This window comes from Gigantopelta aegis, chromosome 8 (genome assembly GCF_016097555.1).
Source record: "Gigantopelta aegis isolate Gae_Host chromosome 8, Gae_host_genome, whole genome shotgun sequence".
NCBI classification, from domain to species: Eukaryota; Metazoa; Mollusca; class Gastropoda; order Neomphalida; family Peltospiridae; genus Gigantopelta; species Gigantopelta aegis.
The window spans coordinates 44,991,905-45,015,955 of NC_054706.1; the positions used below are offsets into that span (position 1 = coordinate 44,991,905).

At 37.5% G+C, this 24,051-nt stretch overlaps 1 protein-coding gene across 1 annotated transcript; it reads right to left on the bottom strand.

Moving 5' to 3' along the window:
* Positions 1–1,680: 1,680 nt before the first annotated feature.
* Positions 1,681–24,051, bottom strand: LOC121379680 (sushi, von Willebrand factor type A, EGF and pentraxin domain-containing protein 1-like). The gene is made up of 12 exons (XM_041508330.1): positions 24,030–24,051; positions 21,858–22,013; positions 20,671–20,826; positions 17,467–17,622; positions 16,345–16,500; positions 14,179–14,334; positions 12,599–12,754; positions 11,689–11,844; positions 10,326–10,457; positions 9,900–10,002; positions 5,229–5,249; positions 1,681–3,453 (listed from the first exon to the last, which is right to left on the bottom strand). Exons 1-12 carry the CDS (start codon positions 24,049–24,051, stop codon positions 3,021–3,023), a joined length of 1,803 nt encoding a protein of 600 aa, XP_041364264.1. The 3' UTR covers positions 1,681–3,020.

Sequence of the window (24,051 nt, forward strand, 5' to 3'; positions counted from 1 at the left end):
ATTTTAATATTCATAAAAAGTTCACATAATTTTTGTAAAAATTAATACAATATTTTAATATAAAACTAAAAAATTATAAAAATAGATTTTGTAGAACTTATCTGGAATTCAACAAAGCCTTTCAATTCTTTTTCATTAACATATACAAAAATCAAAATCAAAATGGATTTTGAAATTAAAAGGCTTTTATCAATTCATTCTTGCGTTGTTAATTTATTTCAATTAAACCTTCTTTCATTCGCTCATTCAGTTATTCGCTCAAAAAGTTCACATACAAGGTTTTTAGGCTAGACTCAAACTTGGCTTTCGATTTGAGCATTCCATCAGAGTTCATATTCTCCATTTGAGTAAAACAAAACACAGATAGAATGTTAAACAGTGCTGTCTGTTGAGCAGCCACCTTCGTGTCTTTCAAGTGACAAATTAACTTGCATTAAGAAGCCATTTACCAGGGGTCAAAATACTGTTGTCTCGAATGTTTTGTTTTTTCACCGGTCAACATCACCATGAGCCGGGATATATTTTACCTGCTGTCCTATCGTACCGGCAATTTATTTTGCGTTTCTACTGTATGATCATGTTTGTTCCGGCAAGTTTTGATTCGGTCCGGTAGAATTTGTAGATTAACGCACCGATGTAGATTAACGGACCGATGTCTGGCAGGAATTTCAGCCAATTTGACCCCTGCCATAACGCATTATTCTCTTACTATTGTTTTTGTGCTGGGGTGTCGTTAAACATTTATTCATTCATTCATTCTCTTACTATTGTAACATGTTATCAGCTAGTAAAGTCTTTTTAACGACTACTATTACATATATATATATACAATGCATTTTCTTTCTGGTGGTAAAGCACTCGTCTGATGCGTGGTCGGTCTGCGATCGATCCCCGTCGGTGAGTCCATTGGGCTATTTCTCGTTCCAGCCAGTGCACCACGACTGGTATATCAAAGGCCGTGGTATGTGCTCCTGTCTGTGGGATGCTGCATAAAAAAGATCCCTCGCTTCTAATGGAAAAACAAATGTAGCGGGTTTCCTCTCTAAGACTATATGTCAAAATTACCAAATGTTTGACATCCAATAGCCGATGACGAATACATCAATGTGCTCTAGTGGTGTTTTTAAACAAAACAAACCTTTATCTTTTTTAGAATATCGGGGTCTGTAATTTAATATGTTTCAGGTCGTTCTAATGTTTGTAATAATCTAAAGTTGATTTCACCTCCTAATAGTTTCGTACGTATGAAAAAATATATATACGGAAATAAAATAAAAAGTTTAAGCTACTACAAAAATTAGGACGACCAGAAACACACTGGCTATAGAGACACTGATGTTCGGAACAAAATATTTAGTGTAATTTTAGTCGTTAAAAGCACACACCCCTTGGTGAGAACATCATTCGTTATTTTTGATAACACATACTTGTTTACACATGTACGAGTGTTAACTATTTCAAGACATACGTCTGTCTGCTCCTAGGTGATGACCAGGTCACCAGTGACATACACCAAATGAAAAAACAACACGACCGAAATCGATTACACTGTGGCGTATAGTTAACCCGACAATCATTTGTCTGTAAGTGCAAAGGCTTTTAGTCGAAAAAGATGTTAAAATTTGCTTAAAACACGTTTTTTTGATGATGTGTAAGAAATAGAATACATTCGTGTCCGTTAGATACCATTTATCTTGCAACTCGTTTAAAAACGTATCCAACTCACTTTCGCTCGTTAGATACATTTTAAAACAACTCGTTGTAAGATAATAGTATCTAAAGGCCACTCATGTATTATTCTCTGTTTATTAATCAGAAACGTCTGATACTGTCAGCAAACTCAGGGCAGTCCCTTTAAGCTATTTTAATACTCCCATTATGTTGCTAAATAACACAGGTTTTATTTACTGTTATAAATTGATTACCATGACACTATGTGGGGTACTGGCATGAAAAATAAGGATATACATATTTAATGTGTATAACGGAAATAACAATATATTCATCCCGAAATTCAAATCTGAAATATTAAATTCCTATATAATATATATCTATATATATATATAGATATATATAACATAATTACACGTAACACACATTATAAATACAGCTATTAGTGATTATATATTTAAACACATGTATTTGTTACATGTCCGTAGTCAGACGAAGTTATTTTAATATAATGCACATAAATGCAAAATTCCGTCAATCAGTTTCATTAGATCAATTTAAGGCTCAAGCACACAATCCTGGACACACAACTCCTTCCCGGACGGAGAACTCAGTGCACAAGGCTGTGCACTCGCCCGTGGTTAAATAGATACTGGAGTACTTGTCTAGTATGTGCAAGCCTTAACACTCAACTACAGAACAAACAAGATGGTGAATCGGTTCCTAAAATATAAAGTACATGCGAAATGTTTACCATGTAAAAGGAACCGAACCAAACAGCTTGAAATAATAGTAATTGTGAACTGTATGTAATGGGACAATTATTGACCTCGGAGCTCTCGAGATTACAGAGGTCGAAATAACGATGGTTGGCTGTATATAGTTATATTGTATACATGTACTGACATCATGATAAACGGTTACAATATATTTAGGGAATAACAGATTTAAAATGTCCCACAATGCACCTGACGTTTCAAGAGCTCACCCTAGGTGTTTGGATCGTAGGAACGAACATCCTACCTGGATCCATTCTCTACTTTTGTTCCATTCCAACCAGTGCTTCACGACTGGTATATCAAGCGATGTGCATTTCCGATTTCCGAAGATGCAAATAGATAGGTACATGTAGATAGGTAACTAGTTTAACATGCTCATGTACCACACGGGTTTCGAACACTCTGCATATAGAAGATTCCTTACTGTTAAATGGAAATTAGAGGTTATTTCACATATTTCAAATGTTTACATTTGCATGAAAATTAGAGGTTCTTTCACATATTTCAAATGTTTACATTTACGGAACACTGTGTCTAGATTTCAGCGTTGAGTGTCCAACAGTTGACAGATTAGACTTGGATCTTGCGAACATACAGCCCCTCGCCATCCATCGTGGGACCAGGTTTCTTACTGTCGTGGTCAACGCCGTGACCGACCTCGTCGTCGTCCACGTTCATGAAGTCAACGTACGGCAGACCGGACTTATACTGGTTGCTGCCTGGTCCGGGGTTGTGGTCCGATTCGATGCCCACATCCATGAAGGAATCCTGATGCTCGTGGGTGTCCAGGAATGACGTGGCTTTGGTGTAGATGGAACCATTGTGACTGCTGGTGCGGTTGGTGAAGCTCGCTTTCTTGAAATCGTGATCTGTGGAGGTTTCGGCCGGTTCCACCAACTCGATAATCTTAGCCGACTGGTTAAGCACGTACTTTCCTTCCAAGAAGAAGTACGGGTTGTACACCCCCTCTGTGAGGTCTACTGAATTCCTATGTATGATAGTTCTGAAAAGTCAGGGTAGAGCAATGAGGACAGTATATATAATTAAAAACATAAAACAAAAAACACCCCAAAAATCAACAATCCCCTACCCCCCTAAAAAAGCACAACAAAACCCCCCAAACAAAAACAGAAGAAAAAGAAAAGAAAAGAAGAGACAAAAGGAAGCGCGTTTGGTGTCGAGACTGATCCAGAATGATAACACGGATCAGAAGACAATATACACCAACCATCAGTGGCGGATCCAGAAAATCCATGGGGGGGGGGGGGGGTGACATAAGGTGGTATGCCAATGGAACTTTGGGGGAGGTTTGGAGGGGATCGTAAAAAAATGAAAATTAATATATAATAAAATTATAAGTGTCACCACATTTAGTGGGACCCGGACCCCTGCCCCCTAGATCCTCCTCTGACCATCAAACAAAATCGTTTTTTATTTAAACCTTAGTTGTATAGCAGAAAAGATGCCTAAAACCCATCAGGAATTTAAAAATATTTACAAGTACTTTTATTTCTTTGTTTCTTATATTTATTTATTTACTTACTTAATTTACTAATTTCTGTCCAATCATAAAAACACAACTACTCAATTGTAATGATTATGATCGAACATTGATTGATTTGGCTCTACCGATGTGATGGTTTATTAGAAATCAGTTGTGTGAGGGAAATGCTACTGAAATTGTTCCTCCAGTTTAAACGGTTAAACGGGTGTAAATATGCTGGGGATGGGGTTCGCGTTCATGGGTACATAAAGAAAAAATATATTAAACAGTCATTACAGGTAAAATTATTACAGGTAAAAATAGCCAAACATTTTGTAGGGTCTAGATCGTGATGAACACAACAGTAGGTTTATGGTCCTCAAAATTCAAATTCTGGTTATTTAATAAATTTCTAACTGATTGCGTAATCGCCACTGTATAGACACACATAAACACACACACACACACACACACACACACACACACACACAGTGACACACATTCTCTCCCCTCCCCTCCTCCCTCCCCTCCCTCTCTCTCCCCCAATCAAACATCAGTATCTAGTAATCTTGTATTATAAAACATGTATACCGATTGGGATTGCATGTGCATTTTTGTTATTTTTGAGACAATCCAAAGAACCGAATGGAGAATAGTTTAGTCTGAGGTACTTGACATTCGTTATAACCTTCATTTGATCATTTATTTAAAAAACAAAACAGATTAATTTGTCATGAAACAGGTTTAATTTGATTGTCTCAGACACAAGGGTCAAATTTCAGTTGATACTACCTGTGAATATCTTATCATAACGTTGTTTAAACAATTTAAACAATATTTATTGTTCATCAAGTATGCTATCGTTTATCACAATTTGAATAGTATTAAATACATAAACGTATGAGACAGTCGGAGTGGGGAGGATCTGCCAGGCCCACCTCAGTACTGGAACAAATCCTCAAATACGGGCAAACACGATAAAGATACCCTGGAAACATGAGCAGGCCTTAAACCTTTTCACCATGTATTTCCATCATTCTACCCAAAATATTAGTTGTAATCCATGTAAAAATGCGTAGTGATTTGTTTGCAACCCATTATAGCTGTTTGGTAATAATAATGCTAATACGAATACATGTTGTGATCCAGATTCGGGCATTTTCATTTAATTTGGGAAAAATTCAGCCTACCTCCTACAAAAATGGGACCCTTACGGCTAAGATCAAATACCCAAACTGTAAACACTCCTGTCACATATATTAGATATTCACTCTCTTATCTATGTGGTACATTACCTTTTGCCTTTAGGGGAAGATCTGCAATATAAATAACAACTTCATCAGAAACCTTCCTTGTTGATAATGTAGATAAAATATTGCGCACATTTGCTTAAAAGTTAATCTCAGCTACTGTTAGTTAATGTGCAACATAGCGAAGTTTAAGACAGTGATGTGGTACAATGCAATGAGTTTTAAGATTACAGTAACATTATAGTGAAGTGGAGATAATACAGTGCTGTACATTGGCATTTAGGACAGCACAGTGTGGAACTGCAGAGTGACGTTTACGGTAGTACAGTGCCGTGCAATGCCATATAACACAGTAAAATGACATTTAAGACAGTAAAATTACAATTAAGACAGTACAATGTAATACAGTGCCATTTAAGATACATTAATACAGTACAGTGGTGTTTAATGTAGCACACAGCAGTACAGTACATAAACGTTTAATGTAGTACAGTGCAGTGACGTTTAAAGTGATACAGTGCAGAAAAGTAACGTTTAAGAATAATACTGTGTTGTAAAATGTTTTAAAATAGTAATGTAGTAGAGTACAGCGACGTTTAATGTAATAAAGTGAAGTGCAGTGACGTTTAATTTAGTGCAGTGCAGTGCAGTACAATGATGTGTAAGATAGTACAGTGCCATTTAAGGCAGTCTAGTGTAGTACAATGCTGTGTAATATAGTACAGTGCCATTTAAGGCAGTCCAGTGCAGTACAGTACAGTGATGTTTAAGACCGTACAGTGCCATTTAAGGCAGTCCAGTGTAGTGCAATGATGTATAAAATAGTACAGTGCCATTTAAGGCAGTACAGTGATGTTTAAAATAGTACAGTGCCATTTAAGGCAGTCCAGTGTTGTACAGTGATGTGTAAAATAGTACAGTGCCATTTAAGGCAGTCCTGAGTAATACAGTGCCATCTAAGGCAGTCCAGTGTAGTACAGTGATGTGTAAAATAGTGCAGTGCCATTTAAAGCAGTCCAGTATAGTACAGTGATGTGTAAAAGAGTACAATGTTGTTTGAGGCAGTCCAGTGTAATACAGTGATGGTTAAGGTAAAGGTAGTGCAGTGCAGTGCAGTGACATTTAAGATAGTATAGTGAAGTACAATGACGTTTAACTTGGATCGAATCCCATCGGTGGACCTATTTCCTACTGTTTTTTCCTGTCCCGACCACAGGCACTACAGTGACCGTGCTATCTTGTATGTAACAACAATGGACATAAAAGATCCTTTGCTGCTAATGAAAAAATGTAGCGGGTTTTCTCCGACTACTTGTCACAATGATCAAATGGTTGACATCCAGTAGCCGATGATTAAAACAATCTGTGTTCTAGTGATGTTGTCGGGCGGGATTAAGCTCAGTCGGTTGAGTGCTCGCTTGGGGTGATTGCGTCGGAGGATCGAATCACCTTGGTGGAAACATTCAGCTGATTGTGTTTTTTTCTCCTTCCAACCGGTGCACCACAATTGGACAAAGGCCGTGGTATGTGTTTTCCTGTCTGTGGGAAAGTGCATATGAAAAACCCCTTGCTGCATTAGAAAAAAATGTATCAGGTTTCCTCTGATGACTACGAGTCAGAATTACCAAAAGTTTGACATCCAATAGCTCATGATTAATTAATCAATGTGATCCAGTGGTGTCGTTAAACAAAAAAAGAACTTTTTTTACTGATTGTTCATCAAAACAAACCTGGGGCGGGATGTAGCCCAGTGGTAAAGCGTTCGCTCTATGCGTGGTCGGTCTGGCATCGATCCCCGTCGGTGGGCCCAATGGACTATTTCTCGTTCCAGCCAGTGCACCACGACTGGTATATCAAAGGCCGTGGTATGTACTAATCTGTATGTGGGATGGTGCATATAAAATAAACCTTGCTTCTAATCGAAAAAGAGTAGCCCATGAAGTGGCGATAGCGGGTTTCCTCTATCAAGATCTGTGTGGTTCTTAACCATATGTCTGACGCCAAATAACCGTAAATAAAATATGTTGAGTGCGTTGTTAAATAAAACATTTCTTTCTTTCTTTCTTTCTTTCTTTCTTTTTTTTTCTTTCTTTCCTTCTTTCTAAACAAACCTGAACTTTTACCTCCTTGCTTGGTTTGTGAGAGGCTGTATATAGACTCAATCTAAGTAGATTTATTTATCTCCTGTATACTTCAAAGGAGGCGTCACAATTATCATGTTTTTTTGTTGTTGTTTTTTTTACACTAATGACCCACAAATTACAATGTACTAGGTAGTACATCGTTAAAGAAATTTTGTTTCCTTTCTGTTTCCCCATCTCTTCATTCCTCTATCTTCTTGTCCATTCCATGCAGGAACGGATCCAGCATTTTGTAATGGGGAGGGTCACACAATTCTAAGAATGGCATTTTGTCTTTGTCGAAGCAAATTAGCTGAGCTCTCAACGAGAGAAAAATTCTGTAGGGGATTTCTGGGGTATGCTCTTCGGAACATATTGAAATAATATGAGTTTTCTGGGCAATTTAGTGAAAACAATTGTTTTATGTGGATGATGAATTCTGAAAGAAAATCTTTAAAAATGGCACTTCAAACAGGGGTGGATGGGTGAGGGGGTGGTTACGGGACCTTTTGGCCCTCTTTCGACCCACCAATGCCATGATAGCATTACGTAAGCCTAATGCAATGCAAACTACAATGACACTGTTTTAGTATTTAGTACAAGACAAAAGTGCGACTACTGTACCACATACATATTAGAGTGAACTACTAGTATATAGTTTGTGATCTAATATTAGTATCTACACACAGCTTATCACTATATTCATGTTAGACAAAAGTGAAGAACAGAAATTATTATTGTGTGCCACCACGTTAACAGAAAATAAAATATGTATTTCTAGTAACAGATATACTGTATAAATACACTTGTAAGAAAAACCACAAAAACACTAGATATAGGAAGCATTAATATAATAATACATTAACTATACTGGTGTTAAAGGAGCAACAACCACCAACAAAACATAGCTGCATGATAGCAATACAAAGACGGAAGAAACATGAATATCATATGTAGCTACTTTTCAACACATTTTGCTACTACTATAATAATTCCAAATTAATTCAAATTTAAAATAACATATATACAAACGTCGGAAGCGAAGGGGTTGGGGAGGCGGACTGGGCCCCATTTCACGAAGCGATCTTAGCCCTAAGATCAACTTAAGTGCATAGGGTAGCTATGCGCTTAAGGTAATCTTAGGGCTAAGATCGCTTCGTGGAACGGGGCCCTGGTCCGCAACACTGGAGATTATGAATTATGCACCCTCTAGTTGAAAGGCGAATGAATATACTATTCCCACCCCCAACGGACAACATTTTCTGACACTTATGAATAATTATTGTGACATCCTGCTCCCAACACTATTCAATAACTGACAATAAACCTTTAAATGATTTCTATTTGATTTCTTTCTTTTTTTGGGGTGGGATGTGTGGGGTGTGTGTGAGTTTCCTTTCAACTTATTTATGTGTTTATATATTAGTTTTCAAACATGCCGTCCTGGACACTCTTCAAAATTTTTGTTTCCTTTTATTTATTATGTGCTTATATCCAACTTATCGGTCTACAGGCTGGTAGGTACTGGGTTCGGATCCCAGTCGAGGCATGGGATTTTTAATCCAGATACCGACTCCAAACCCTGAGTGAGTGCTCCGTAAGGCTCAATGGGTAGGTGTAAACCACTTGCACCGACCAGTGATCCATAACTGGTTCAACAAAGGCCATGGTTTGTGCTATCCTGCCTGTGGGAAGCGCAAATAAAAGATCCCTTGCTGCTAATCGGAAGAGTAGCCCATGTAATGGCGACAGCGGGTTTCCTCTCAAAATCTGTGTGGTCCTTAACCATATGTCTGACGCCATATAACCGTAAATATAATGTGTTGAGTGCGTCGTTAAATAAAACATTTCTTTCTTTCTTTCCATTATTTGAGTGTCTGTCTACAACACGGGTTAACTGTTCATTGTTAAAGAGATAACAACTGTACAAGTGGTATATTGCCATGTGCACAACGGCAACATTAGGCGGTGCTCTGACATGAGAGTCGCCAAATGTTCAAGGTCAACCAGTTTTGATTTTTCGAACGGTCGTTATTAAGGGAGAGCACTCCCTAAAACTAGTAGTCACATGATCCTCTCGATGATGCTATATTTTTCACAGGTGGTCTCGGTGGTGTCCTGGTTAAGCCATCGGTCATAAGGCTTGTAGGTACAGGGTTCGTAACCCGGTACCGGATCCCAACCAGAGCGAGTGTTAACGACTCAATGGGTCGGTGTAAGACCACTATACCCTATACCACTAACCAACTAACAACTAACCCACTGTCCTGGACAGACAGCCCAGATAGCTCTGTGTGCCCAGGACAGCGTGCTTGAACTTTAATTGGATATAAGCACGAAAATAAATTGAAATGAAATGAAATGAAAATATTTTTCACAGAATATATTCTGACATAGAAATTGTAGTGGACCGCATGGAGTAATTAATGTGGTGGGCAACCTTCAGTCGGTATTGTCTCACTCTAGATCTGGGTCGAGACCGGTACTGGGATGTGAACCCAACATCTACCAGCCGTAAAACCGATAGCTTAACCAATACGTCACTGGGGCCAGTTCCTAGTGCATGTACCTGGTATATGACACTGGGTATACTTACCGCCAACATGCACATGCGATAAGAATGGCCAGCAGTATAAGAAGAAGTGCCAGACTTCCGCCCACAGCGCCACCTATCACCGTGCCTAGACGGTCTGCTTCCTCTGATAAAAAAAAAATTAAACATTTAAAAAAATAAAAAAAAAAAAAAATTGACAGGTAATAGTAGGAAATTTAACTTGTTATTAATGTTTGATAGAGAATGATTTACAGATAACAGCTGAAAGCTCGAAAATCTCTAGCTAGTTTTTTTCTCGTTTTTGATAGAAAAATATGCATGAATGTTTTTCAAAAGTCAGTTCAAATGTTGTTGCAAAAAATATGATTTAATTCTGCAACCTTAAATCTGAATTAAAAAGAGAAAACAAAACAAAGTGATGTATATTTGTATTGTGATCATAATTTATGATAAATCAAATAAACTGACCTGTGTAGTTTTCACAGGAGTCTCCATGGAAACGTGTACGACAGGCACATGACATACCATCTGCTGGCTTGGCTTCATTCCACAAACACGTGCCGCCATTTTGACAGAAGTTTGGAGACATATCACACGGTGCTGCAAAAAAGACATTCTCACCATTTATAACATATTTGAGGTTTCTCAGTATTTGCATGATATTGATGAATTTAGTATTACCAAAAGTATAGGAATCAGCCTTTAAACCGTATACATTTTACATTGTAAGATATTTATGAAGGCTCTGTCAACATTTTAAATGAGATAATGTGACGTCTGGAAACTAACAGTCTCTTTGTCACAGTGAATATGACTGTCTGGCTGTCGGTGTATGTCTATATAATAACACAAATTATGTCTCTGACTTCTGCTTGCCTCTTCTGGCTAGCCTGATGCGCGATCGATCTAGGATCAATTCCCGTCGGTGGGCCCATTGGGCTATTTCTCGTTCCAGCCAGTGCTCCAAAACTGGTGTTTGTTACAGGCCGTGATATGTACTATCCTGTCTGTGGGATGGTGCATATAAAAGATCCCTTGCTGCTAATCGAAAAGAGTAGCTCATGAAGTGGTGACAGCAGGTTTCCTTTCTCAATATCTGTGTGGTCCTTAACCATATGTCCGACGCCATATAACCGTAAATAAAATGTGTTGAGTGGGTCGTTAAATAAAATAGTTCATCCCTTCCTTGCATCTTCTATGACATTGTTATTCCAAATGGAAAAAAATGAGGGGACACATGGTATTTGAGAATGAATTTTATACACTACTGGAATAGTTATGTCTGTATAAAATATGGGGTTGAATGTCAGCTTTGTGTGTTTGGCTACCAGCAACATGGTTAACTTCTCATACTGTAGGTTTTGATTGCAGTCAATTGTTTCTGTTACTGTTTATATGTTCCCTTTTGTCTTTCCTAAAGGCAAATGTGTGTCTTCAATCAATCAACCACTGTTTACCTCCACTGAATGTTCAAGTACGTCTGTCTTAAGTCACATTCTTCGAATGTACCACCGGCCTCGGTGGTGTCGTGGTTAAGCCATCGGACATAAAGCTGGTAGGTATAGGGTTTGCAGCCTGGTACCAGCTCCCACCCAGAGCGACTCAATATGTAGGTGTAAAACCACTACACCCTCTTCTCTCTCAGCTAACCAGTAACCAACTAACCCACTGTCCTAGACAGACAGCCCAGGGAGCTGAGGTGTGTGCCCAAAACATCGTATTTGAACCTTAATAAGCATGAAACTAAGTTGAAATGTAATAAAATGAAACGAATGTCCAAGACGAGGATTCTCAAATGACCATCTTATCTGAATGATCTAAAAGTACTTACATAAACACTGATCTGGCGATGAGGCACCTGTGCCGTTCGTTCGTCTGAAATTGAGGCAGTTTTTACAGGTGGTTTTGCCCATTTCATCCTGATACTGATCGACAGGACATTCCTCACACTGAGCCGAGACTTCCTTTGTACCCACAGGGCACCTCACTGGAAATAACACAGGTATGTAGAGAAATCATCAACACAGGCGTATGAGTGTGCGCGTGTATTTGTTGTATGTGTGTTTGTTGTATATATGTGTGTGTGTGTATGTATGTGTATGTGTGTGTGTATGTGTGTGTATGTGTGTGTGTGTATGTGTGTGTGTATGTATGTGTGTGTGTTTATGTATGTGTATGTATGTATGTATGTATGTGTGTGTGTATGTATGTATGTGTGTGTGTGTATGTATGTATGTATGTGTGTGTATGTAGGTATATGTGTGTCTATGTATGTGTGTGTGTATGTATGTATGTGTGTGTATGTGTATGTGTGTGTGTGTGTATGTATGTGTGTATTTGTTGTATGTGTGTTTGTTATATGCGTGAATGTGTATGTATGTATGTGTGTCTGTATTCGTTGAATGGGTGTATCTGTCTGTCTGTCTGTCTGTCTGTCTGTCTCTCTCTCTCTCTCTCTCTCTCTCTCTCTCTCTCTCTCTCTCTCTCTCTCTCTCTCTCTCTCTGTGCGTGCGTGCATGCATGCGTGTGTGCATGTATAGGCATGTACCGTGTGTATGGCCGTGCATGTATTTGTGTGTATACATGTGTGTTTTATTTGTTAATTAATTAATTAATTTATTTATTTATATATCTAACAAAATTCTACATTCATAGAATCAGGCATAAATATATCAGTAAATATTATGTAAAAATACACCTTTTTATAAAGAACAGACAAGTTTATTATAACAAACACTTACATATACACTGGTATACCGATGTTGCCCCTGCGTATTGCGTGTACTTGTATTGAGGACAAGGCTTGCACGTGGTCGATCCTGCAGTATCCTGGTAGTAACTGACAGCACATTTCACACAAGTACCAGTGCCTTCGCTATATCCTGCAGGGCACCGCACTGAGAAACAAAAACGTAAATACACAGTATAAGTTTAAGTTTGTTTTTGTTTAATGATACCACTAGAGCACATCGATTAATTAATCATTGGCTATTGGATGTCAAGCATTTGGTTATTTTGACACGTAGACATTAGAGGAAACCCGCTGTATTTTTCCATTAGCAGTAAGGAATCTTTTATATGCACTTTCCCACAGACAGGAAAGCACATACCACGGTCTTTGACCGGTTGTAGTGCTCTGGGTGAAACAATACATAAACATAGGTACACAGGAAACTATGACAAACATCACTAGCGTGTATTGTAGTAACTATTATTCTGCGTTGTTAGAAAAAGATGGTAAATGTTTTATGAAATGTCTTTACTTTTCAATTGCCTTTAAAAAGCAATTGTAAAGTAAAGACATTTAAAATATTTACCATCATAACACTATAAGGTTCTCTGGCGATTCATTGTGTTTTTCAAAAATAACAAACAAGGTAAGATTTATGTTATTAAGTTGCTGTCATACACCTTTCTGTGTTAACAGGCCACTGTGGTATACCGCCTTCTTTGTATATAACAAGAAACGCGTTGAACTTGCCAGGTTTACAGGTCAACAATAAATATATACTATAACAAAGAATGTTCATTAAGTTGCAGTTCATTATGTAAACTGAAGTTAGATTTATAGAGAGAAACTACATGTATACATCTGCCCTCAATTATTCCTAGTAAAGTAGTTGCACTGCCCCCTTTTTTGTCTGCTCTTCTATGAAGTTGGAACAAAAGGAAACTCTAATAACATGCCAATATCAACTGAAGGTTCTCATACATCTATCCTGAGGTCAAGTCCTGGTTAGCTTCAACCCTCCGGCCCAGGACAGAAGAGCAGGTTATTATTTAATGGATATACAGTGGAACCCCTCTAAACCGAACACCTACGTGACCAAATACAAATTCCGGTTTCTGAGGTATCTGATTTAGAGAGTAGCTCAGTGTTACAGCACTCGCCTGATGCGCGATCGATCTAGGATCGATTCCCGTCGGTGGGCTATTTTTCGTTCCAGCCAGTGCTCCACAACTGGTGTAACAAAGGCCGTGGTAGTACTATCCTGTCTGTGGGATGGTGCATATAAAAGACCACTTGCTGTTAATCGAAAAGAGTAGTCAATGAAGTGGCGACAGCGGGTTTCCTCTCTCAATATCTGTGTGGTCCTTAACCATATGTATAACCATAATTCAATAAAATGTGTTGAGTGCATCACTGAATAAAACATTTCCTTCCTTCTCCTGGTTTAGATAGGTTACATTCTGTATCGATATTTAAAAGGGGACCGTGAAAATCGTTCGGTTTTGAGAGAATTCCGGTATACAGAGGTTCCACTTTTTTAGAGGTTTTACTGTACTTAAAATTCCTGTTACCGCCCCATGTTATACTCACAGTTGCACTGATCACGTGACGTGAGTCCGACAAGAGTACTGGTCGAGTGGTCGGGACACGATTTACAGGACTTGGCGTTCAATTCATCCTGGTACTGACCGGCCTGACAGTCATTACACGTGCCATTAGCTTCCATTGTCCCCGTCGGACATTGCACTGTAGAGAGAGAGTGAGAGAACAACGTACTTATCACGTCTTTTATGTTACTAATATACGCAGAATACACATGTCAAATAAGTGAGAGCTGGGCCCGTGTTTATAAAACGTTTAGAGCCCAGACTCAATCTCTCAATGACAGCACACGCATACAATTTGTATCGCGTTGTCATGACATTAGTGTCTCAGACTCTAGAGTCTCAAGTCTAGACTCTAAAAGTTTTATAAGCACCAGACCTGAGGTATTTTTTTCGTAGACTCTAGTTTCATACATAGCAAAGACCTCACTCTCTTGAAAGGTAAAAAATTTAGTTTACATAATATCCTAAATTATTTCATTTATAATACATCATATAACACCTCGTCTAACCTCACTCATATCAAGAGTCCTGTTTTAATTTATGTATAATACATGGTATAACCATCTTGTTTAACATCACTCTTACCAAAGTCCTGTTTTAATTTATGTATAATACATGGTATAACCATCTTGTTTAACATCACTCTTACCAAAGTCCTGTTTTAATTTATGTATAATACATGGTATAACCATCTTGTTTAACATCACTCTTACCAAAGTCCTGTTTTAATTTATGTATAATACATGGTATAACCATCTTGTTTAACATCACTCTTACCAAAGTCCTGTTTTAATTTATGTATAATACATGGTATAACCATATTGTTTAACATCACTCTTACCAAAGTCCTGTTTTAATTTATGTATAATACATGGTATAACCATCTTGTTTAACATCACTCTTACCAAAGTCCTGTTTTAATTTATGTATAATACATGGTATAACCATCTTGTTTAACATCACTCTTACCAAAGTCCTGTTTTAATTTATGTATAATACACCAGTCAGCTACTTTATGCATGTTTAATTCTATATGTATCTCAATATCTAGTGAAGAGCAAAAGAAACACGAATATTAAAAAAAAATTCATGATACAAGTAATTCGATAAACAGACTGTCAAAATGAGACTACAATGTACACAAGACATTGGTAATTTTAACAATCAAAAACAAATGGAATCATCGGGAATAGTTTTAAATAAATGAAAGAAACTAGATTAATAGTTGCGTTTCTTTTGTTGTGTAGTATGTATGTATGCATATTTATTATATACATAAGAATGAAATATATAGATCTGCGGAAATCATAAAAGTGATATCCGGTGAAAAGTCATATTTTCACTGTATTTTAGCTACAGTGAAAATATAGAAATCGTATTTACTTTTTTGTAAAAGTGCATGATTAAATTATCTCCCTTTGTCTCGTTTCTTCATATTTAAGTTTGATGATCGTATTTGAAAAATTAAAAAAAGTAATTTAAACAACTGTACATTTTAAAATGGGATACGAAGTGCAATTACGATAAAATATTTAAAACGAACTGAATACGAAGCTAAATAATGATGACACAATATAGTGTCAATGAGTGTAAGTTTAAGAATTTAACGGCGTTCGATTCATTTTGTTTTTGTGGGAGTTTTTGGAGGATTGCTTTGTCAGGTATTATTAAAATACAATAAATGTTAACAAAGATAATTTTTATTCAATCTTCTTTTTAAATGTCTATGGTCAAGTAAATGTTCTGGAAAAGTTCCATAGGAAGAAATATATCATGGCGTTACATGTTTTTGATAGGATAAGCGAAATATACATTGTATTACCAAAAAGCGAAAGATATTGTCAAAATTAGGAAAGATGTATAATAAATAGACCATTACATGGTGTTTTTTTCGAATACGTGTTTTATGTCAACTCGTGATGTGTGAAAACCATATTTTCACTCATATATATATATATATATATGTATGTATGTATGTATGTATGTAGGGGGGCCTATGTATGTATGTCCACAGACTATATATATATATATATATATATATATATATATATATATATATATATATATATATATATATATATATATAGTCTGTGGACATACATACATACATACATACATACAATGAAAGACAGCCTTTAAACATACTCACAAAAACAAGACATGACGGATGTGCTTCCCATGCTCTTTGTAGTTCTGTATTTCGGACACGCTTTGCAGAAAGTAGTACCAACCAGATCTTGGAACTGACCTACGGGACATTTCACACACACTCCGCGTTCTCCCTTCCAACCGGCCAAACATTTCGCTGCAATATCAAGTAACACAATTTTGCAATGAACAGGTCAGCTGGTGCTGGGAAAGGCATGGCAGTCGAAGTGGTCAGGCCAGTAGAAACGATATCTAGCGGGGGTGGGAGTGGGGTGATGGTGGTGGTGGTGGTGATGGTGGTGGTGGTGGCCCAATCTCTAATAGAGGATACACAGTCTCTATTTATGTATAGTAGGATAAAATATACATTTTCATTCTGAAGTGGAAGGGGTAGGGCCCTACTGCCTCAGTTGCTACAGGTCTGGTAGGGGTGCAAGCTAGTGATTCCCCTCCATCTCTGTACCAAATTTAAAATAAACTTAAGCGTAACCAAAATTAATAACACTAAAAATTGCCCAATGTTCTGATCTAAATAGAATCTTTCATCAGGCCATTTTAAAATTCAATATTAATTCAAGTGGGTCATGGCTCAAAACTCACCCGGACATCATTCAACTAATCACATTCATTGTGGTATATAAATAAATACAGGCAGTCCCTCCTTTCAATCTTATTTTGACATAATTTAAGGAAAAGGAAGAATTACATGATTGCTTTTATCTCATTCTAGACACTAATATAAAATTATTACAGTGTGAGAACGCAGGCGTACCAAATGACTTTCATCACTGTGAGTATTAACACGTCTGAATTCAGCGGCAGCAGAGAAACGCTAACGTTCACAAACGATTTGACTGGTTCCCGATGTGTTGATTGTATTTAATATGAAGCGCAAAAACCTGTCTACCGAGCGTTTTTCCTGCTCTGTCAAGCTGAACCGTTCCCATATTTTCCTGGAATTCCGTTACCAAAATTGCGTTCGCGTTTAGCTGCATGCCAATAACATAAGCTTCAAATGTACCTGTAGCTTACCAGAACCCGAAAATCTATAACATTATAAAAGTATTGCAAATGTTGCCTATGTTGGTGTTGCAAGAGCTTCCAAGCATGCTTAGACACTTACGGACACAGTCGGTAAATGACGTTGAACCAGTCGTGTTGGTAGTTTGGTAGATTTGGCAAACATTGCAGGTTTTTTTCCCAATTTCATCCTGATACTGCCCAATTGGACACGGAACGCAAGCATTACCCTCCTCTTTCATCCCTTGTGGACAGTTCCCTGAAAATACAAGAACTTTCTAATTAAAAACATAGTCATCATCTGTTCACAAACCAAAACCAATCTCGGGATTAGGCGGTTGCCCAAGTGACTCGGGACCTTCTATTCTGGTCAAGCTATTAATTTTGCCTTTGTATAAGCCGATGAGTCTTGTTTTATAATACCACTGAACTACTTTACACTAATCTTACGAGCCTCCACTGGTAATAATTGTTTTATATCGAAGACTAGTGTTCCATAGATGAACAGAACAGAACATAACAGAACTTTATTTACTCTTTTGGCCACCATTCGGTGACATCAGAGGAACATATATAACAATAAATACAAATAGTCAAGACGACTTCCAAAAATATTACATAAATATACTAACAAATGAGCAGATAATATTTTTTAAAAAGCTAAAGAAAGAAAGAAATGAAAATGATATGAATATTGAACGCAGTCTATGAAAATTAGGTAAAAAATAAAAGCTTTGCAGGAGTGGATGTATCATGTTTCTATGGTGAAACTATAGTCCTACATTTTTTTTCTTCTAAATAATTTTAGTTTGGTTTGACCTAAGAAGAAAAGTAAAAGTGTTATGGGAAAAAACTATTTTTGTGTACAATTCAGAGAACAACTATTTCAGAAATAAATAACATAGTAAATCCCACACAATAAAAAAAGGTGTTCCCTGCCGGAAGGACTAAAGAGTATTTCACACCACACTAACATACATTACAATTATGTATACAATATTCCCCTAAAACACTGGCATGGCTGACAGTTTGAATTAGGGTGACACCCAAACAAACCTGCTAGGATTATAAGACTAGCCAATATATATATATATATATATATATATATATATATATATATATATATATATATATATATATATATATATATATATATATATAAGACAGAATGGAAAAATGAAAGAAACATCCATCCATTATAACTATTATCTCTTCACATACCCCCACCCCACCCCACCCCAAAAAGAGAGAAAAGGAATACATGTATCTTCAGTGTACTGGACTACTGAACATTGCTAGGAATGGAATTTGCCTTGTAAGGTCATTATACATAATGAATTTGTAGCTATTTATATTTGGATATCGTATACATATAATCCCGCCCCAATTTTATTTATTTATTTATATTTTTTATTTGTGTGTATATATATATATATATATATATATATATATATATATATATATATATATATATATATATATATATATATATATATATATATATATATATATATATATACTCTTCAAAAGAAGAAACGCAAAACCACATTGTCGTAAGATTTGGAGAATTGATTTAATTATTGAATGGTGAGTCCGATAATTACCAAATGTTGCAGGATTGTTCACAATTCACTCTAGTCCATTGTGAGTAAGTGATAGGACACACCACCAAGGTCAAGGTCATCTGGAGTCAATACCGGGTGTGGCCTCCGCGTGTGTTGACAACTGCCTGGCACCGCCTGCCCATTGAAGCAACCAGAGTACGGATGACGTCCCGGGGGATGGTGGCCCACTCGGCCTGCAAGGCCAGCTCGGGCAGGGTCTGGGGCTGTGGTTGTCGCTGTCGGAGGCGTCGGTCCAACTCGTCCCATAGATGCTCAATTGGGTTCAAATCCGGTGATATCGATGGCCAAGGAAGGACATTAATGTTGTTGTTCTGTAGGAAAGCCGTTGTAAGACGTGCTGTGTGAGGCCTGGCGTTGTCATGTTGGAACACTGCGTTGGCGTTGGCCATAACTGGAACGATGTGTGGCCGGAGGATCTGGTCAATGTAGCCCTGTGCATTCAGGTTGCCCTGCACGTGGACCAGGTCAGTTCTGCCAGTGTGTGAGATGGCTGCCCACACCATGACACTACCCCCGCCGAATCTGTCCACTTCCTGCACGCAGTTTGCCGCATAACGTTCACCACGACGCCTATACACGCGACATCTTCCATCATGACGTCGGAGCAGAAATCGGGACTCGTCACTGAACCACACCTGTCTCCATCGCAGTTGAGGCCATTGTCGATGAATCTGGCACCACTGCAGTCGGAGTCGACGGTGTTGTGGTGTTAAGATGACACCTCGAACTGGACGTCTGGCACGAATTCCTACCTCACGTAGGCGGTTCCGTACGGTCTGGTCGGATATCCTGCGCAAACCTGGTATTGCTGCGGCTGTGGAGGTGGCAGTAGTCAATCGTTCCCGAAGGTGGTGTACCCGGATGTAGCGGTCCTGCCCGGGGGTAGTGACCCGTGGTCGACCGGATCTAGGGAGGTCACGTGTTGATCCATGTTGCTGGTAACGGTCCCACAGTCTGGAGATGGTGCTTGGGGACACATGGAATGCCCTGGCAACGGCCGTTCTGGATTCGCCTGCGTCTAGTCGGCCGATGGCATTGTTTCTCTGCGGTTCACTGAGACGTGGCATGTCCTGGATTGTCAACTGTCGGCCAGATACAGAGGCCAGGCAAGCGAACACCCTGCACTTTTATACTGTCGGTGTTCATCTTGCACGTGCAGACAACGCACGTGCAGTGGTGACATGGTTTGCACGTGGCTGCGTTTTTGCGAATATTCACATTTTGGAACTTTATTGTACAGTAGCTGCGTTTTATCGAATGTAACCGTGGGAATGTGTTTGGGACATGCAATGACCTTATATTCACAAAGCATGAACCGGTAGGAAACATAAAATCGGAGTTATAACCCATTTGTACCCTTTTGCGTTTCTTTTTTTGAAGAGTATATATATATATATATATATATATATATATATATATATATATATATATATATATATATATATATATTTATAATTATGTATTTATTTATTTAAATTATTGGGGTATTTAATAATTTACTACTTTATTTAAGTTATATTAATTTTATTTAATATATTTTAAATCTCAAAACTGATTTACACTCAACGTGAAATAAATACCCCTCCTCCTAACATTTCAGACCTCTCTCCAACTTAAAAACGAAAATCGTGTGATCAACGTTTTTTCAGAAAGCCCTTCTAACACTAATCAAAGTAACTCACAGATACAATTTGTCAGTGACGTCATTCCAGTGGAGACCGTTGTTTTCCACTGTGGACAATCCTTGCAAGTGTTAGAATCAATCCCATCTTGATATTTTCCTATTGGACATGCTATACAAACGTCTGACACTTTCATTGTACCTGCTGGGCACTGTACTGTTTAAATAATAAAAAACACAAATTAAACAGAGAATACAAAGGATTATACATAATTGTATATTGTTGTTTGTACTATATACGCAGCCTTGTGTGAATGTCAAACTAAGGTAAATGTGTAAATTAAATGATGATCAATATAAACATTCAAAAGTTAACTTAAAACACCGCTTACAGAGCTGTGGAAATATATAAATATTGCAGGTGAGCATATTCAAAATTTGGAATAAAATTCAGTATGTCTTAAAAATTACAATAAAAGTTCAGGTGATTGCATTCCACCCAAATCTGATAGAGTCCACTGACAGTGGTCACACTGAGGTGGAAGATCCTTCTTCGAAATACAGCCGTGTGTGTAAAGCAAATAAACAGACACAATTACGAAACAATAAAAATTTAAAAACGCCCAAAATGCATTAATATTCTGCATTTGAGTTACCGTTTAAGTTTAAATGACAAATCGTGTGTCCATACTATACACAAGCGATTTATTTTAGATTACACACATTACAATTTTGTCCAAAAAAACAAACAAAACCCAAATCGAATTAAACACGTGGGACTGTTGATTCATGGTTTTATCATTTAAAGGCGCAGACCCTGGTTTTAAATTTGTAATTTTAAATGGATACTAAGTTCAGTTAATTTACAAACCTGTAACTCATTTGGATAAAGTTACAACAGAGTGAAAAAAGTGTCTGTGACGTTAAAACCGGTAAATATCCTTAAAAATAGACTAGAACTCTAATCAATAACCGCTACTTCTCAGACGCACGTGCGTTTTTAAAAATATGAAAAATGCATTTTGTAGTATTAGAACCAACAGGATGACCAGAAACACTTCAGTTTTACGGAAATGGATAATGTAAACAATAAAATATAAGTAATGTTTGATTTCAGTGATCATAAACGGCTCTAATAGTGAAAAAAACATGTAGTGTTTAAAAACTAGGGTATGTTCCTTTAAAACAAAAATCATATATTTTGTAAAAACAAATCAATTAACCAGACAGACGAGTTTATAAACTTACAAATACACTGGTTTTCTGTAGTACTACCAGTCTGGGTTGTTATTTTGTTAACGCCACATGATTTACAGACTGTTTGACCAGTGGTATCTTGGTACTGGCCAATCGGACATTTCACACACGTTCCTGAGTCTTGTTTTCTACCAACCGGGCAGTGTACTGCAAAAACAACAACAAAAACCCATACAAGTAAAGAAAACTATAAGCCCAAAGGAATGAAATGTGACGTCTGTGTCGGCCATAAACACATTTCCCGGTTTATAATCAGCATATAGTAGGACCATCTAACTATAGAGTTTAAGGCAGTATATAGTAGGGTCATATAGCTATAGAGTTTAAGGTAGTATATAGTAGGACCATCTAACTATAGAGTTAAGGCAGTATATAGTAGGACCATCTAACTATAGCGTTTAAGGCAGTATATAGTAGGACCATCCAACTATAGAGTTTAAGGCAGTATATAGTAGGACCATCTAACTATAGCGTTTAAGGCAGTATATAGTAGGACCATCCAACTATAGAGTTTAAGGCAGTATATAGTAGGACCATCTAACTATAGTTTAAGGCAGTATATAGTAGGACCATCTAACTATAGAGTTTAAGGCAGTATATAGTAGGACCATCTACCTATAGAGGTTAAGGCAGTATATAGTAGGGTCATATAACTACAGAGGTTAAGGCGGTATATAGTAGGACCATCTAACTATAGAGTTTAAGGCAGTATATAGTAGGACCATCTAACTATAGAGTTTAAGGCAGTATATAGTAGGACCATCTAACTATAGAGTTTCAAGCAGTATATTGTAGGACCATCTAACTATACAGTTTAAGACAGTATATAGTAGGGACATCATACTATAGAGGGTAGGGCAGTATGATAGTAGGACCATCTAACTACATATTTTAAGGCAGTATTTAGTAGGACCATCTAACTTCAGAGTTTAAGGCAACATATAGTAGGACCATCTAACGAGTTTAAGGCAGTATGTAGTAGGGCTATCTAACTATAGAATTTAAGACATTATATAGTAGGACCATCTAACGAGTTTAAGGCAGTAAATAGCAGGGCTATCTAACTATAGAGTTTAAGACAGTATATAGTAGGACCATCTAACTATAGAATTTAAGGCAGTATATAGTAATACCATCTAACTATAGAGGTTATGGTAGTATATAGTAGGACCATCTAACTATAGAGTTTAAGGCAGTATATAGTAGGGCCACCTAACTATAAGAGGTTAGGCAGTATACAGTAGGACCATCTAACTATAGAGGTTAGGCAGTATATAGTAGGGCCATCTAACTATAGAGGTTAAGGCAGTATATAGTAGGGCCATCTAACTATAGAGGTCAAGGCATTACCATCTAACTATAGAGGTTAAGGCAGTATATAGTAGGGCCATCTAACTATAGAGGTTAAGGCAGTATATAGTAGGGCCATCTAACTATAGAGGTCAAGGCAGTACCATCTAACTATAGAGGTTAAGGCAGTATATAGTAGGGCCATCTAACTATAGAGGTTAAGGCAGTATATAGTAGGGCCATCTAACTATAGAGGTTAAGGCAGTATATAGTAGGACCATCTAACTATTGAGGCTAAGGCAGTATATAGTAGGACATTCTAACTATTGAGGCTAAGGCAGTACATAGTAGGACCATCTAACTATAGAGGTTAGGCAGTATATAATAGGGCCATCTAACTATAGAGGTTAAGGCAGTATATAGTAGGGCCATCTAACTACAGATGTCAAGGCAGTACCATCTAACTATAGAGGTTACGGCAGTATATAGTAGGGCCATCTAACTATAGAGGTTAAGGCAGTATATAGTAGGACCATCTAACTATTGAGGCTAAGGCAGTATATAGTAGGACCATCTAACTATTGAGGTCAAGGCAGTATATAGTAGGACCATCTAACTATTGAGGTCAAGGCAGTACATAGTAGGACCATCTAACTATAGAGGTCAAGGCAGTACATAGTAGGACCATCTAACTATAGAGGTCAAGGCAGTACATAGTAGGACCATCTAACTATAGAGGTCAAGGCAGTATACAGTAGGACCATCTAACTATAGAGGTCAAGGCAGTACCATCTAACTATAGAGGTTAAGGCAGTATATAGTAGGACCATCTAACTATAGAGTTTAAGGCAGTACATAGTAGGACCATCTAACTATAGAGGTCAAGGAAGTACAT